Genomic DNA, 15,835 nt, shown 5'->3' with positions numbered 1-15,835 from the left:
TTTTATTATGGATGGATGCGCTTTATTTCACTTCTTTTGGACTGATGCACCGCAACACCCGTTGACTGGCATTAAACAGCTTGGAAGATAAAAGACCATTTTTAATATAACTCCGATTGGATTCATCTAAAAGAAGGAAGTCATATACGCCTAGGATGCTTTGAGGGTGAGTAAATAATGGGCTAATTTTCATTTTTGGGTGAACTATCCCTTTAAGCAGCACAACTGTTTTCAAGCGATAAATCAGCATATTAGAATGATTTCTGAAGGATCATGTGACATTGGAGACTGCGGTAATGATGCTGAAAATTCAGCTTTGCCATCACAAGAAAAAAAATTACATTTTAAAATATATTAAAATAGTAAACAGTTATTATAATTGTAATAACGTTTCATAATACTTCTGTTTTTACTGTATTTTAGATAAAATAAATGCAGCCTTGGTGAGCATAAGAAAATTACAACTGCAGTGTACATACTAAATGCACAGCATACCTTTTCCTTCCAAAAATGGCCCCATGTCAAGAACTTCAGGAAAACTAATGAAGGTGTTGAGCTTCTTCTTATGACTACTTTGCCTATAAAAACAGAGAAAAGTGAGAAAGAAATTATCAAAATGTCTGTAAAATATTTGGTAACAGGTCTGATAATTAATGAAATATGCTACTCGCCTATCAAAAACAAAACGCATGAGCTGAAAATTGAGTGTGCGGGGAAGACTCTGGAGCTTGATCCGACGGGTGGCATTCTGTTTACTCTGACAGCTCTCGCAATAGTAGCGATTATCACCTTCCAGCTTCTCCTCCTAAACAGCATGTGAAACGACACATTGAAACCCATAATATCTGATCTACATAGACATATGGAGCTTGTCAGGCACAGAAATGTGAGCAGTCACCTTAAGAAACTCTGTAACACACTCCGTGAGGTTTCTGTGTCCTTGAATGTTCAACTCCAGCTCATAAAATCGTGATGGCAGAGGAGACTCACGTCCACATTGGTTGCATCTGGCATAACGCAAAAAACAAGCATTAATTACTATATCATAACATTAAACAAACATTGTTCATGTCATACATTGAACACATCACTCACAGAGAGAGTATAATAAATAAACAAATAACATTTAATTAAAATAACTTACACTGTAACATAAGAGAACTGTCCACAGAACTGCTGTTGGATGACATTTTGGAGATTTGGGTCCTTCTGCTTTGAAAGTGTGTCTTCAAGAAGTGAGAGGAAGAGTTTGGAGAATTCCTGAGCATCCTAAACACAAAAGAAAACTGCCTTTTGAGCATTTCCATGAACTACAGAGCACTCCCAACATGCTCCATCTTGTGCTGGCCTACCTGCTGTTGCCCTGTGTCGAGCCCAAGAGCCTTCACCAGCCCCGAGGGGTCGATATACCGTCTGTTGCTGTTCTGTAGCAATGCAAACAGATACTGGAGATGTTCACATATCGTCCGTGGTTCATAATCTGTTGGTATGCAGAATAATGTGCACAAATGAGAAAAGTAAATTTCGATAAATTGGGCTTTTCAATGTTTTTAAAGCATATTTAATGCTAAAAGTGATGCATTCAACATTGTACCCTTGATACTTAGCTTTAAAGTCACTCCAGTTAAAGTCACTAAATGGCAACTGTCACTATAATAAACAGCATAATATATTTTTTAAAGCATGTGGACAATAAAACTATCCAAGCTTTAAAAGAAAGACCCTTGAGCTCACCTGAATCCGTGTTGTGCCCTTCTGCTCTGGAATTCTGAAACCGATATAAGGCTCTGCGAAGCTCCAGATTGTGGAACCACACCTGGAGGAAAGTGTTCACGTAACATGTGGCGCCAAGATTCGTCAGGCCCACAAATGTGTTCTGCAACAGAGAGAGCAATCACACACAGTGGGTATAGAAAATAATCACCCCCCCTTTACAATAATCACATTTTGTTGCTTTGCAGCCTGAAATGAAGATGGAAACATTATCCAGCTGCATGTTTAAGTCTGGGCTCTGACTAGGCCATGCAAGGACATTCACCTTTTTCTCCTTCAACCACTGTGTGCTCAGTTTTGCTGTGTGCTTTGGGTCATTGTCATGTTGGAAGGTAAACCTTCTTCCCATTGACAACTTTCTGGCAGAGGGCAGCAGATTTTCCTCAAGAATTTGACTGTTTTTTTACCCCATCCATGTTTCTTTCTATCCTGACAAGTGCTCCAGTCCCTGCTGCAGAGAAACCCCCCATAACAGGATTTTACCACCTCTATGCTTTACTGGAGGAATGCTGTTGTTTGGATGGTGAGCTGGATTGGATTTCTGCCAGATATATTGTTTGGTGTTAAGGCCAAATAATAAAATTTTAGTCTCATCTGCCTCAGAATCTTCAAGGTGTGTTTTGGCAAAGCTCAGTCGTGACTGCATGTGGCCTTTCTTGAGTGGCTTTTTTCTTGCAACCCTCCCATACAAACCACATGTGTGGAGAATTTGTGATTGTTGTCACATGCACACAATGACCACTCTTTGTCATAAATTCCTGCAACTTTTTCAGAGTTGCTGTAGGCCTCTTTGACCAGTTTCCTCGTGGCTCTTTCATCCAGTTTGGAGCGACGTCCTGATCCAGGGAGGGTCTGTGTTGTACCAAATACCTTCCACTTCTTAATAATATACTTCACTGTGCTTCTAGGCATTGAAAAATTGCAAAGCCTTTGAATTTTTTTTTTGTATCCATCTCCTGACTTGTGCCTGTGCACAACTTTATCCCAGAGATCTTTTGTCAGTACTTTGCCACCCATAGTTGATTGTTTGCTTCAGTTGCACTACCAAGGACTGAAATTCTTGAGGAAAGCTCTTTTCATGCTGAGATAATCAAAATGACCACAGCACAGTTGAAAGTCAAATGGCTTTGTGTGCCATTGAGAAGGTGATTAGTTACACCTGATTGAGTTTACAAGTCATTTATAGGAGGGGGTGATCCTTTTTCCAACTTTGTGATTCTGTTTTTTTATTTTTTTGTGACATGTTGGTGTTATATCTTTCACTTGGATACAGTAAATACAGCTGGATAAAACAAAAACTGTGTCCGTCTTCATTTCAGGCTGCAAAGCAACAAAATGTGATTATTTTAAAGGGGTCCTATTATGCTCTTTTACAAAGTCTTGATTTTGTTTTGGGGGTGTACTAGAACAGGCTCTCATACTAGGTTGTTTGAAAAACACATTATTTTTCACATATTTTACAGAGGGGCTCGACAAGATTTTTGCTCCGATTCTCGGGAGGGGGAAATCGGGGCTAAATCGGGCTAAAAATCCTGTAGTGTGAGCCAGGCTTTAGGGGTGTACTCACTTTTGTGGCCAGTGGTTTAGACATTAATGGCTGTGTGTTGAGTTATTTTGAGGGGACAGCAAATGTACACTGTTATACAAGCTGTACACTCACTACTTTACATTGTAGCAAAGTGTCATTTCTTCAGTGTTGTCACATGAAAAGATATAATAAAATACTTACAAAAATGTGAGGGGTGTACTCACTTCTGTGAGATACTGTATTACACATTTATACATATATATATATATATATATATACACAAGTGTTGCTACTGTGAATGAAAACAAACTATCATAAAAATCATTTTAGTATCTGAAATAAAATAAAATTGCAACTAAAATTAAAATGAAAACTAAAAATATAAATATTAAAATAATATAACAGCTGGTTTAAAACATTAATAAATACAATAATAGTATATACAAAATACTAAAATAACACTATATCATTATTTATGCATTAGCATGCTACAGATTCACCTATTGTATGGTTTTCATCATTTTAAATGAAGCTATGCCATTTGGCGTACCTTATCTCGCCTTTCTGAATTTGGGTCATCGATGTTGTGGAAGGCATTTTCATCAATTTCTCCCAGCCATGATTGTTCCCCAATACCAACTAGACAATTAGGATTCCCTTTACAGTTCCGCCTGTGTGGCAGCAAAAAATAAATAAAAAATATTTAGGGTGAGATGGTGATGTGATTACAACAACATGCACTAATAAACACATTTTCACAGTTGTTTAATTAAAACTGTGTCTTTAAATCAGAATTACAGTCAATGCACTCAACAGTATGGAAAGAAATAAGCAAACAGAGAGAACAGTAAGCACAGATCATTATCGCCACATTACCTGCACGTCCCTCTTTTGCATGCCAGCACGGCAATCCTATAAGCTAACTCAATATGTTCATGTGTGATGTCCTCTGGTTTGACCATCTCTGCCCACCTCCAAGCATCTTTTTCCAGCTGCAACCGAGGAGCCATTCTGCATAAAACAAAATACACAAATCTTTAGTTACACATAATTCCTGCAAACAAAATCACAACATACACCTGAAAAGGCATATAAACAAACACCAAAAGGAGAAAACACAACAAAAACAGGCTTTTACACAGTTACACAAAGATTACATACTGCACACAACAAAATATAACTTAAAAAGAAACACAAACATCTTACACATAAAATCACATCACACACACTTGACAGATACACACATTTGTGTGATGCACAGGCCTTGCATCACTGGTCCAGCATGCACAAAATGTATGATTTTACCCCACACGTCAAAAATACACTTTAATGACAGGTAATTTATATTAACAAGCAAACAACTGGCAAGCACAGAAAATAATATTCAAGAAACACCACTGACTCCCAATTAGCACACACATTTTTGATTATCCCATCAACATAATTCATAATTTACACTGAAACATACCGTCAAAAATAAATGCGGCGGTTTACGGGCTCAACACAGCTGTATTGTTTTATAAATCTATAGCAAACACAACAATAGTCAATGTTTCATCGAGGCTGCTAAAGCTGCGCAGTTAGCATGCTAGCAGCTAGCTCTCGACTTATTTTCATTACATAAATGCAACTGGCGTGAATTTACCAAGAGATTCTTGACTGTGAAGATGCTTTCATAAATATAGGAATTTTAAATCACACTTTATTGATGGTACGTTTGTATTTAGCGCCCTTGCGTCAGCTTTTATATAAATATTTTTGTCCCTTCGTCAGTTTCAAACTTCTATGAGACGTACGTACTTACGCGTGACGTAATCGCGGCGTCTGACGTCAGTGCGTCAGCGGGCTGCTCAATGTTGCAGTGTTGCCATATGGCAACATACTATTTTCCTTAATTTTCTGGCTACTCGGGAAAAAAATACAGCACACTGAGTTGTTGAAATGCAAAATAAAATCTTGAAAAGCACCAGATAATATGCTATTTTTGAGATAGATGATATCTGAATGACCATAAATGGCTCATTTCCATTGACATGGAAGGCATATGCTTAAGTAGGCCTACAAAACAAATTGCACTATACTAAATAGGTTTCTGTAAATTTCCTTTTTGTAATAATTTCTTATTTTTGTTTTTTAAATGTATTTTTATTTATTTGTTTTATTATTTATTATTATTATTATTATTGGCATCTTGGAAAAGTTAAATAGATGGCATATAGTTTTAAAGAAATTGTATGTTTATACAAATAATGTATTTCATTCAACAAATTACATTATTTGTATGAATTTGACGAACAGAAATAATAATCAGTCCCTGAACAAAGAGGGGGTCAATATCAAAAGTCGCAGTGATCTTGTGTGTCCACCAGCTACTTTAATACAGTGCAACTCATCCTTATACGTATATGTACCAGGTTTGCCACTTCTTGCTGTGAGATTCTTCCTTCTGAATTATTATAACTGTGACCTTAATTGCCTACCATCTGTAGGCAGGCAATTAAGAGAGAGAGATCGTTTTTTTACTTACATTTGTTTGGCATTTTGAAGAAAACAAACCATATATTGAAAAATTATTTATCATGTTCTCTTCAATTTAATCATGTTTTTTTTTGTATGTTTTATTTTTGTGGGAAAATGTATGTTTTGTGGGAATTGTGCCCAAATGGATTCCCATGGTAGATCATGAGACACATTCAAACACTTAAAAGAGAAAAGTCCAATGAAACTTATAACAAGAAGCTTTGTTAAAGGCCCCAAAGGTTTAAAAGCTTTTATTGGACTTTAAACTTCACCTTTGAACTTTGAATGGGAACATGTCATAAGGAGGTTTCTGTGTCACAGGAAGGCCATGAATGAATATGGCCTTCCTGTAGAGGCTAGAATGAGGCTAATCACTTTAATCACACTTATTTTAAAATGAGAACAATAATGAAGAATGAATATTTCTGTCCAAAACTTGGACAGTAGCCTATATACTTATAAAAGTACACATATAATTATAAAACTCCAACAGTTGGCTTTTAGTGTTCTATAAATACTTGTCCAAATGTAATCAGTGTGACAGATGTTTAGCCCCGTCTTCAGCTGTAGATGGTGCTTGGGGCAACTTTGAGGGGGTCCTGCACGGCTCCTCCTTTAGATCCGTGACACTGGACCTGTTGTCATGGAAATAGTTCAGACGCATAAATTTGACAAAGAGTCTTCAAAGGCACAAAAGCCAGGATGATGAACAAGGATTAAGCTCGACGCATCTGAGACGCCATAGACAAATATTCCTGCTTCAAAAGCATTAAAAAGCACTTCTTTAGGGGCGTTTCACGGGCTATATGTCGTCTTTATAAATTAAGGGAATGTTTGGTTTTCGCAAGAGTAGACTTTGCGCGGTACAAATGCGACAGAACAATTGCATTTAACATTGGAGTAGCAAAGTGCTTTTGCTTGGACACGCGAGATGGCCAGAGTGCGATGCATTCAGCACCTGTCAGGATGGTTTGTTCTCTTCAGCTTAATGACACGCCAGAGTCACTCCATTGAGACAGGTAGGGTGATGGGTGTTCAATTCTCACGATTTATCCCGTTATTACCTCGTTGACTCCGACATTTGTTGCAATCAGGTTTCTTCTCGTACTCTTAATTCATTTGTGTGTATTGGCATTAGAACTAGTTGGAGTTGCAATGGCTTTCACAGACATTTGGCTTGTCCCGTGTGATTTGTCTTACCACAACTGTAATCTAATGAAGTTAATTGAAAGTAGATTCAAAATGATATTTAATCTTTGAGTTTTTAAAAGTTCCTCAGTTCCTAAAATGTTTTCATTTTAGTTTTATTCATTAAAAACTTTTTATTTTATTTTAACACACACACACACACACACACGTCTGGTCAGCTATCCTTGTGGGGACTCTCCATAGGCGTAATGCTTTTTCTACTGTACAGGCCGTATTTTCTATTGCCTTACACCAACCCTACTCCTAAACCTACCCATTACAGCGATGGTGCATAACACGAAGGCTAATTCCTCATCTAAATCCTCTGAGTGGATCTGAAAGGCATAAGCCCAGACCTGCGGTACAGTGGGACTTATGCAAACGGAGGCCCTGTTCTCTTCCACCCTGCCCTCCCTCCCCAGCAGCCGTTCAAACCTCTCCATGCTTAGGAAGTTACTTATTAAGAACCAGCGTCAGCATGCAGTGCCAAGCTCCTTTTTTCTCCTCTGCCGCTTTGGCTGCTATTCCCATTTCAATACCCTCTGTCGTTGCCTTGTGTTTTGGGGTTAGGAGGGGCGGTTGAGGGGGGAGTGCATGCCTGGAATGTTAGCAAGCGTCCTATTCACTCTAGGGGAGTGTTGTAGAGCAAAAAAGAAAATGAACGGAAAAAAGCAAGAGAGAGTGGGAGAAAGACAGAGCGAGGGAGGACAAAATGCCCACAAGAGATTTGATGTTGATCGCATTAATGCACTGGAGTGCTGGGTATGGTGTAAATGATTGAAGGTGCTTCCAGAACTTTTGCCGTTGGCGTTGACAAAGCCGGCTCTGTTTCCTCCCGCTGCACTGCAGCCCCCTCCCTCAAACACGCATACACACACACACACACACACACACACACACACACACACACATATATATATATATATATATATATATATATATATATATGTTGTTGTTGTTATTATCATTAAAGTTTATTTAACCATGTAATACCAAAACCAAAGAGGGGGGAAAAAAACTAAATATACTTTGTATATTAATGTATATTATATTTAAATTGGCTTCCATATCATATCACATGTCTCCGGTTGTCTCCTTCAATTATATATATGCCTAATTCTTTCTGGGCACTTTTGTATGACAATACAATAGAACATATGTAAAAAATATAAGATCAATCATTTACCTCAACAATGTTTGTAGTAAACTTATTTCATATATTAACTGCACTTATTTTATATATATACATATAGATTTACATATCGTTATCCTTTGACATGAAAATCATTTATTGTTTTTCATTATGAGACAATACATCTGGCTAAGGATGATTCATTTGATCTGACATTAAAAACTGATATAGCGCCTCCTCATCTGCTCCTGTGAAAAGCCCCTGGCATCTGTGTCATTACCCACAGAGTTGGCACGCTCTCTGCTGTTTCTCTAGAGTTGAAATAAAAGTGGGAACCCGGGTGTGATTGGAGCTCTGAACGCTTTGGTCTGGCCAATTAAAACATTTATAGGGAACTTACTATTCTGCTGCTGTTCATTTTTGTGGAAACTCAGTAGAGGACACATGGTTACGGAATATTTTGAGGTATTGGTCCTTTTTCACCAATAGAAGGTTTCTCTGGACATTCCTGGCAGTGAGACATCATGGATCCACAGGTTGCCATTGGTAACAAAGCTAATAAACCAAGGAGAGGTTGTAAATCTTCCTATTATTTGGTTCGTACCCCAGATGGGGGGATGCAAAGCCAGTTCTCGCTTGTGGTCTTTCTAGATTAGAACAGGATTTGTTCTGTTTTCCTTCCATCCCTGTGTTCTTTATTTCAATGTAGATGAGTTTGTTTATTCATCAGAGCAGATTTGGAGAAATGTAGCATTCCATCACTTGCTCACCAATGGATCCTCTGCAGTGAATGGGTGCCGTCAGAATGAGAGTCCAAACAGCTGATAAAAACATCACAATAATCCACAAGTAATCCACACCACTCCAGTCTATCAATGAACATCAATTAAGGTGGTAAAATAGTCAATAATCCAAAATAACGCCTCCTCCAGTGAAAAAAAATCCATCCCCTGTTGTCGTCTCACATCAAAATCCACCGACATATTTGTTTAGAACTGTTTTGGATTTAACTTGTAAATGGTGCTTGATCTGTCCATATTTCTCTCCTGATTCAGATGAGATGACTTTATCACTGGAGAAAACAATATTATAGACAGAGCACTTGTATTTTATCCTGAAGCAATGGTTTGAATTTAAAAATGTCTTGAATTTGTTTCTTACAAAAAAACAGCTTTTCGCTTTACAAGACGTTAATTGATGTACTGGAGTGGTGTGGATTACTTGAGGATTATTGTAGTGTTTTTATCAGCTGTTTGGACTCTGACGGCACCCATTCAGGATCCATTGGTAAGCAAGTGATGTAATGCTAAATTTCTCCAAATCTGTTCTGATGAAGGAACAACCTTTTTTTTTCAGCAGATTTAAATTTTTGGGTGATCTACTTTTAACTGAAACAAAAGTTGGTTGGGAATCTCAACTTCTTGAGAAAATTATCTTGAATCTCACGGTTATCTCAATATTCTCAACAGTGAATGTTGTGGACTTCTGTGGACAGACAATACAGGGGGACGGCATGATCGTAAAGTCCCACCAGGAGTCCCGGAAGTACTACTTTGTCTCCATGGGAACGGATTGCCACCTCACCATGCAGTCCGCCACCCCCCGGGACAAGGTGCAGTTCTACTTCCGCTTCTTTCTGGTCTACAGCCTGCTAAGAGTGTCCCCGCACAGCCCCGCACCCCTCTTCCAAGAATCACCCAGGGGGTCCTCATCATCCGGCCCAACGCGTCCTGACCTGAGCTTGGAGCCAACCACTGAGGAGGGGCCTGGAGACCCCTGCCACGCTGGCTCGTACATCCAGTTCTATGATGGGAGGGATAAGTCCGCACCCCCTATTGGCCAGCCACTCTGTGGGAAGAGCCCTCCTCGACCAGTGTTGTCAACGGGCAACTTTCTAACTCTGCGTCTTGTGACACGAGGAACTCAGCCAAGGGTGGACTTTGTTGGAGACTTCACTTCATTCAGGCTGGGTTCGAATGTGTTTACATCTTCCTCTCTGAAGCATAATAGAATACCAACAATCTGCTCATATTGTTTATCTCTCCAGGTTTTAACCAGTCAGAGTGCCGAGGAGAGCCTTACTTCAACTGTCGCAATGGGAAGTGTATTCCCATGAGTCTGGTTTGTGCAGATGATAAAGACATTGACAACTGTGGCGATGGCAGTGACTTAATCGATTACCCTGGTTGCAATGGTCAGTAAAGAGTTTATTTTGAGAAGGCTTTTCCATCTGGGATTTGTTCCTGATAGATCTTGCTCTTGTTTTTGTGGGTTTCAGGTCCTCTATCTACACCCAAGCCCCCACAGCATCATGTTACCCAACCAGCACAGATGCTGAACGTTCCCACTCGGACAGTGTCCACTTTAAAGAACTGCGCCACTTCAAATGCCATTCCTGATCCAGATTCTGTGACCGGTTTGTTCTTCTCCAGTAGTTATTAAATGCAATAAAAAAATATGCAACCAAAGAGAAGCAGAACAAAAATTCTGCCACTCTCTTAAAAATAACAGTTCTTTATTGACATCTATGTTTCTATGAAGAACCTTTAACATCTATGGAAACTTTCCATTGAACAAAATGTTCTTTATAGTGGAAAAAGGTTCTTTAGATTATTAAAATGTTCTTCATACTAAGGAAAAAAATCTTTTAAGATTCTTTTTACTTTGAAGAACATTTGAAAAATCTAAAGAACCTTTTCCCATGCATTTAGGCATTGTGGTAAATTATAGATCGAAAAGTTATAGAATTTTGTGACAGCATTTTTTTTTTCTGAATAATCTTTTCCTTTAAGATAAGTCAGTAGGTTCTTTCCTGTATTGTAACATTTTGTTAAACTTCAAAAACACGTTTTACAGGCTTCTCAGAATTCTGTATGGTTAATTGGAGAAGACCAAATTAACAAAACCAAGCACATGTTACTGTCTAAGCGTTCAGTAAATCAGTTTTACATGGTTATGGGTTTGAAGTCACTAAAGCGGGAGTACAATCCACCATACTGTTTTTAAGTGCATATTTAGACCTTAAAATTTTTATTTTATTTTATTATTTAGATAGATAGATGAAGAACCTGGAGTGGAAGAAGAGTTCAAATGCACAAAAACCTAAATATAATGACTACTACTCAGAACGGCAGCTCTTTTTGAGTGTCCATAAATTTGGTTTAATTGCTGTATAATGGTGAACTCTGAAAGGCTAAGAACACAAAGCTGATTGAGGAGCACATAAATGCTCATTGCAAACAGTGAGCTGTAAATCAGCTGCTCGTTGAAACTTCTCAACTTCTCCAAATTTGATCGAAATTGCTTTTAAAAATCCACAGGTGTTCGAACAAAGGCAGGGACAGATTTCACAAAGAAAGCTTTAGTTAACCTGACAGTATAAGGAGTATCATATCATATTTTACTGTATAAAATGATGTAATGAAACACAGTTGCCAAATCAAACTATAAGTCACACTTTCATTAATAAAATATAAATATTATATGAAAAACCTAAATGAAAATGAGAAATGTTGCTTTGGCAACTAGGCTAAATGAAATAAAATAAGGTAAAATTGAAGTAATGGGGTAAACTAGCTACTAAAACTGAAATATAAATTAAAAGGTTAACAGAAGTATTTACAATAATGTAAATAATAAAAAAAAAATCACAATTATCACAATTAACTTAATCACAATTAACTTAACAATTATCACAATTTACTTAATGTATATAGTTCATTAGATATGGCCTACTTGGTATGATTAGATGAACCTTAAAATGCAGATAAAGATTAATTAATAACCAAACTAACTTACTAGTAATATAAAGCTAGGATAATAAACTATATGTTATTCCTTGGTTATTTATTCAGATACCTATTATTTAACAAATGTATATATTTATTAAATAATGTGTCTTTTATAATATTGCTATTGCTGCTGACACCTAAATGATAGATAGAATGATAGAATCATGCTAAAGATACTATAATACACACTCTGTCATGGCTTATTGCATTTAAAAGTCTTAAAAGACACCTGAATACCAGATTTGTGTTTGTTTAATAATTTATTCCGTAAATGTCATTATTACTGAATATATTTAAATTTCACTAGGAATTGTAGGTCCTAGTCCTTTAATGAAATCCTTTCTTCTCTAGATTCCCAGTCTTCCATTTCTCTGCTAGCGCTGTATGTGGTTCTGGGTGTGACTGTAGTAGGGGTTCTCATGTGCTGGTGCTGTTGGGCCCCTGGCTGGTTCCTGTGGCGCGTGAGTGTGTTTCGCTTCTTGCCCTGCTGCAACTCCTGCTGCGCGTCCTGCCAGCTGTGCGGACGGAGCTGCTCGCATAACAAGGAGCACCGACTGGCAAAGGTTACACCGGAAGGAGCCGCAACACCTGTGTCGTCTATCACCACGGTGGCTGTGTAAATACCCTCCTCTGATCTCTCCCAGATCCTTAAAAGACTCAGAATGCAGATGCTGAGGACAGTATGCTAGGAAGTGGTATAGTAGCTGAAGTGTTCCTTTTTCATTTTTTACAATGAAAAAGGAGCAAGAATTGCTGGGCAGTGGAGTGTTTTTCACTGATATTTTTTTGTTTTCAAAAATTATAGAATATAATTCAACAAAATCTGCTATTTTTATTTTTTAAACTGAATTTGTTATATGTATTTCATAGATACTGGATCTGGGGAAACAACATGAGCTGAGATTTCTAGATTCTAGTTGGTTTCGCAAAGTGAAAACTTCAAGAATTCCACTCTATATTACCTCAGTGGGATACTCCAGCTACAAAGGACTGGGGAAAAAAATTTGTTATTATTAAAAGTTTCCATTAAAATGCTCATAAAGCTACCAAAACTATTGGATCACATTTTAAAAACTGAGTAGATTCAAGGTTATGCCAAAAAAGTGGTAATACTCTGTAAGCTTTGTTCTGAAAAGTGTTTCCTTAAAAAACAAATCTTGCGTTTTCATCGACATCAAAGCTCAGAAACCTAAATTATTGATAACACTGTTTAAGAAAATGTGATGTGCAAAATAACTACTGTAATGTACATTAAAAAAAACTTAAAATCATGCCTATTTTTTTTAGGTAGAGCTAGTAAATATGATTAGAGGTACTACAAAGTGGACGTTTGTTTATTAATCTGATGCAAAAAATTATTTCCCCAAAATTCACCCAAAAAAGAAAATTTGCTGAAAATGTACTCATCCTTAGCCATCCAAGATGTAGATAAGTTTGTTTCTTCATCAGAACACATTTCCATCACTTGCTCACCAGTGGATCCTCTGCAGTGAATGGGTGCCGTCAGAATGAGAGTCCAAACAGCTGATAAAAACATCACAATAACCTACAAGTTATCCACACGACTCCTGTCCATCAGTTAACATCTTGTGAAGCGAAAAGCTGCATGTTTGTAAGAAACGAATCCATCACTTCAAACCGTAGCTTCTAGCCAAAATACCAGTTCATAATTCATAATAACCCTTTCTTCAGTGCTTCCCCAAAATCTGTTCCAATGAAGAAACAAACTAATTTGAGTATATTTTCATTTTTGGGTGAACTATTCCAGTATTAACATTCCCTTTTTTTTTTTTTTGTCTTATGCATTTGTCCACTGCAATAGAACATAGTATGACACGTATCTTTTGTCAGGCATTTTGAATTTGTGTTAATATAAAGATATAAACAGTCATATAGAATTATGAGAAAGTGTCAAAGGTCATCATCACCCATGGATTCAACATTTCACTCTGAATATTTAAAAAGAGCTTTAAATATTTGTCATCATGCACCAAACAGGGTTTAACAGTTTCCAAATTAAAGCAAATATTTTGTAAATTAGAAGCATTTGTAACTGTGGATTATTTCATACATATTAAAATGCATTGTTCAGATATTTCAATTCAATTTACAAGTTGTAAGTTTCTTATTGTCACCAGTATTAAAGACTTGATAGACAGTATAGATACCAGTAAAACTGTAAATAGACAAATTCAGTCATTAAAAACCAATTTTAATGTGACGAATGTTTCAGATTCTCCTTGTGACTGTTTACAAAAGAGAGCGAAAGTCTGGCAAGCGCTTCCATTTCAGACAGTGTCTGTTGCTTTTGTCACTCCTAGCAACCTTTCAGAGCAGATCCTCTTTGCTCAAAGAAGAATTTCCTTTTCTCTGTTTGACCGATTTATATAATCACCAAACCCCCTGTTCAAACAGGCCCTAGATGTTAAATATCTGACATTAAGGTGACCTCGGTTTTTTTCTCTGAACCCAGGCAGTAGATCCTTTTCAGGCGTTGAAGGCCACAGCAATGGGCGTGGATTGTTGTTACACTGACCCCATTATTCCATCCGTAAACGCTTTAAATTAACAGCACTGCATTGTTCCTGTGGTATCTCTCTGACACAAGCGGTTGCAAACGTCATCGGTGACCCGCTCACACAACATGCCTAAATTGTTTGGTCTTCAATGTGTCAGTAAAATGAATGAGGGGACGTGTAAATATCACCTAAAACAGACAGAATTCTATAAGGGCTAATAATATACATTTTCCATCTGCCTAACGATGTTGGCCAATATTTGCTGGGGTTTATTGATGACATTGTTTTTTTCCTCAAAAAAGGCCAAAGGCATCTCTTGCTGACATCAGAGGAGACTTTTTTTGTTTTGTTTTTTACTTTTCTGTACACGTCTTATATGGGGTTTATATTGGAGAGTCTGGGAAAATTAAGCCTGATCATAACACTTGGATTTTTTTGCAACAAAAATGTTTTTGTCCACTATTTTTCTTCCCCTGAAGCCTTTGAATCCAAACATTGTATTTTTTTCAGAACTGCATAACATAATGTCTCTATATGCATTTTGCTTAACCCAGCAATTTTCCATCCAGTCATTATGTATAGTTTAAAAGGTGACATTTAATCATAGTGTGATTCATTATCTACCTTTAAAGACTGTTGTACTTCTTGTTTCAGTTAACAAAAGCTGCTACATCAAGTGAAAGTGATTCTATAAACTTCCCTGTTAAATGTCTTCATCAACCATGTGAATGACCTGTTTCTGGAGGTTGATTTTTACTTTTAGTTTTCTTACTCGTGTGGTCAGTTTTTCAGTTTTGATCTCATTCTGAAATAGATACACGGTAATTGGTCAGACATATTTTTATATAGCACAGGATTCTTGACCGAAATGTCAAATTGAACTGACATTTTGCCCATTTTAAGGTAAGTTTCATTACCTACTTCCCTCTCAGACACTTTCAGAGTAGTCTATTCTAATCTAAAGTTTGTGCACAGTGCCTACAGACATAGTGAAATGGCCCTGTTCATCTTCATAATCTTTCATCTTTTACTGGAGGTTAAATTGCAAGGTAAGTGATCTCTCATGCTTTATAATGATAACAATACAGTGATTTCCATTCATCTCCGCCCTTGAACATTGCCGTTTTTTTATTATGAAGTATACCAATTTTAGAGCTCTAGACCTATGGCAAGCCATTTTGACTTATTTATTCACAGGCTATGAATTCTTGGTATCAACAATTCAGTTTTCATTAGTTAAAATGCTAATTCTTGATATCAGGAATTGAATTTTTACTAGTAACAATGGCTATTTTTGATATCAGGAATTAAATTTCCACTAGTAAAAATGTTAATTCTTGATATCAAGAATAACATTTTTTACTAGTTGAAATGAAATTCCTGA

The 15,835-nt window shown here is 37.1% G+C and overlaps 2 protein-coding genes across 5 annotated transcripts in view; one reads left to right on the top strand and one right to left on the bottom strand.

Annotated features, from left to right (window-relative positions):
- Positions 1-5,168, bottom strand: part of LOC107751212 (ubiquitin carboxyl-terminal hydrolase 48-like) — a 12,207-nt gene extending 7,039 nt beyond the window's left edge. The window contains exons 1-10 of one of the 4 annotated variants that reach the window (XM_016566875.1): positions 4,947-5,110; positions 4,770-4,826; positions 4,178-4,312; positions 3,852-3,972; positions 1,735-1,876; positions 1,353-1,480; positions 1,145-1,269; positions 899-1,007; positions 672-805; positions 496-578 (exon numbers count right to left, since the gene is read on the bottom strand). In XM_016566875.1, the coding sequence (XP_016422361.1) occupies positions 496-578; positions 672-805; positions 899-1,007; positions 1,145-1,269; positions 1,353-1,480; positions 1,735-1,876; positions 3,852-3,972; positions 4,178-4,311 (976 nt within the window). In that variant the 5' untranslated portion in view covers position 4,312; positions 4,770-4,826; positions 4,947-5,110. Of the gene's footprint in view, positions 1-495; positions 579-671; positions 806-898; positions 1,008-1,144; positions 1,270-1,352; positions 1,481-1,734; positions 1,877-3,851; positions 3,973-4,177; positions 4,313-4,769; positions 4,827-4,946 lie in introns of all 4 variants that reach the window. The other 3 variants (XM_016566878.1, XM_016566879.1, XM_016566877.1) reach the window with 3 other exon arrangements.
- Positions 5,169-6,531: 1,363 nt separating this feature from the next.
- Positions 6,532-12,823, top strand: LOC107751250 (low-density lipoprotein receptor class A domain-containing protein 2-like). Its single transcript, XM_016566928.1, has 5 exons — positions 6,532-6,840; positions 9,611-10,111; positions 10,189-10,335; positions 10,420-10,557; positions 12,284-12,823. The coding sequence occupies exons 1-5, from the start codon at positions 6,753-6,755 to the stop codon at positions 12,550-12,552; spliced, it is 1,143 nt and encodes a 380-aa protein (XP_016422414.1). The 5' UTR covers positions 6,532-6,752; the 3' UTR covers positions 12,553-12,823.
- Positions 12,824-15,835: the final 3,012 nt, after the last annotated feature.

This window comes from Sinocyclocheilus rhinocerous, unplaced genomic scaffold (genome assembly GCF_001515625.1).
Source record: "Sinocyclocheilus rhinocerous isolate Xijiao unplaced genomic scaffold, SAMN03320098_v1.1 scaffold362, whole genome shotgun sequence".
NCBI lineage: Eukaryota > Metazoa > Chordata > Actinopteri > Cypriniformes > Cyprinidae > Sinocyclocheilus > Sinocyclocheilus rhinocerous.
Note: the sequence above shows the minus strand (reverse complement) of the source record. Positions and strands in the feature narration are given on the sequence as shown.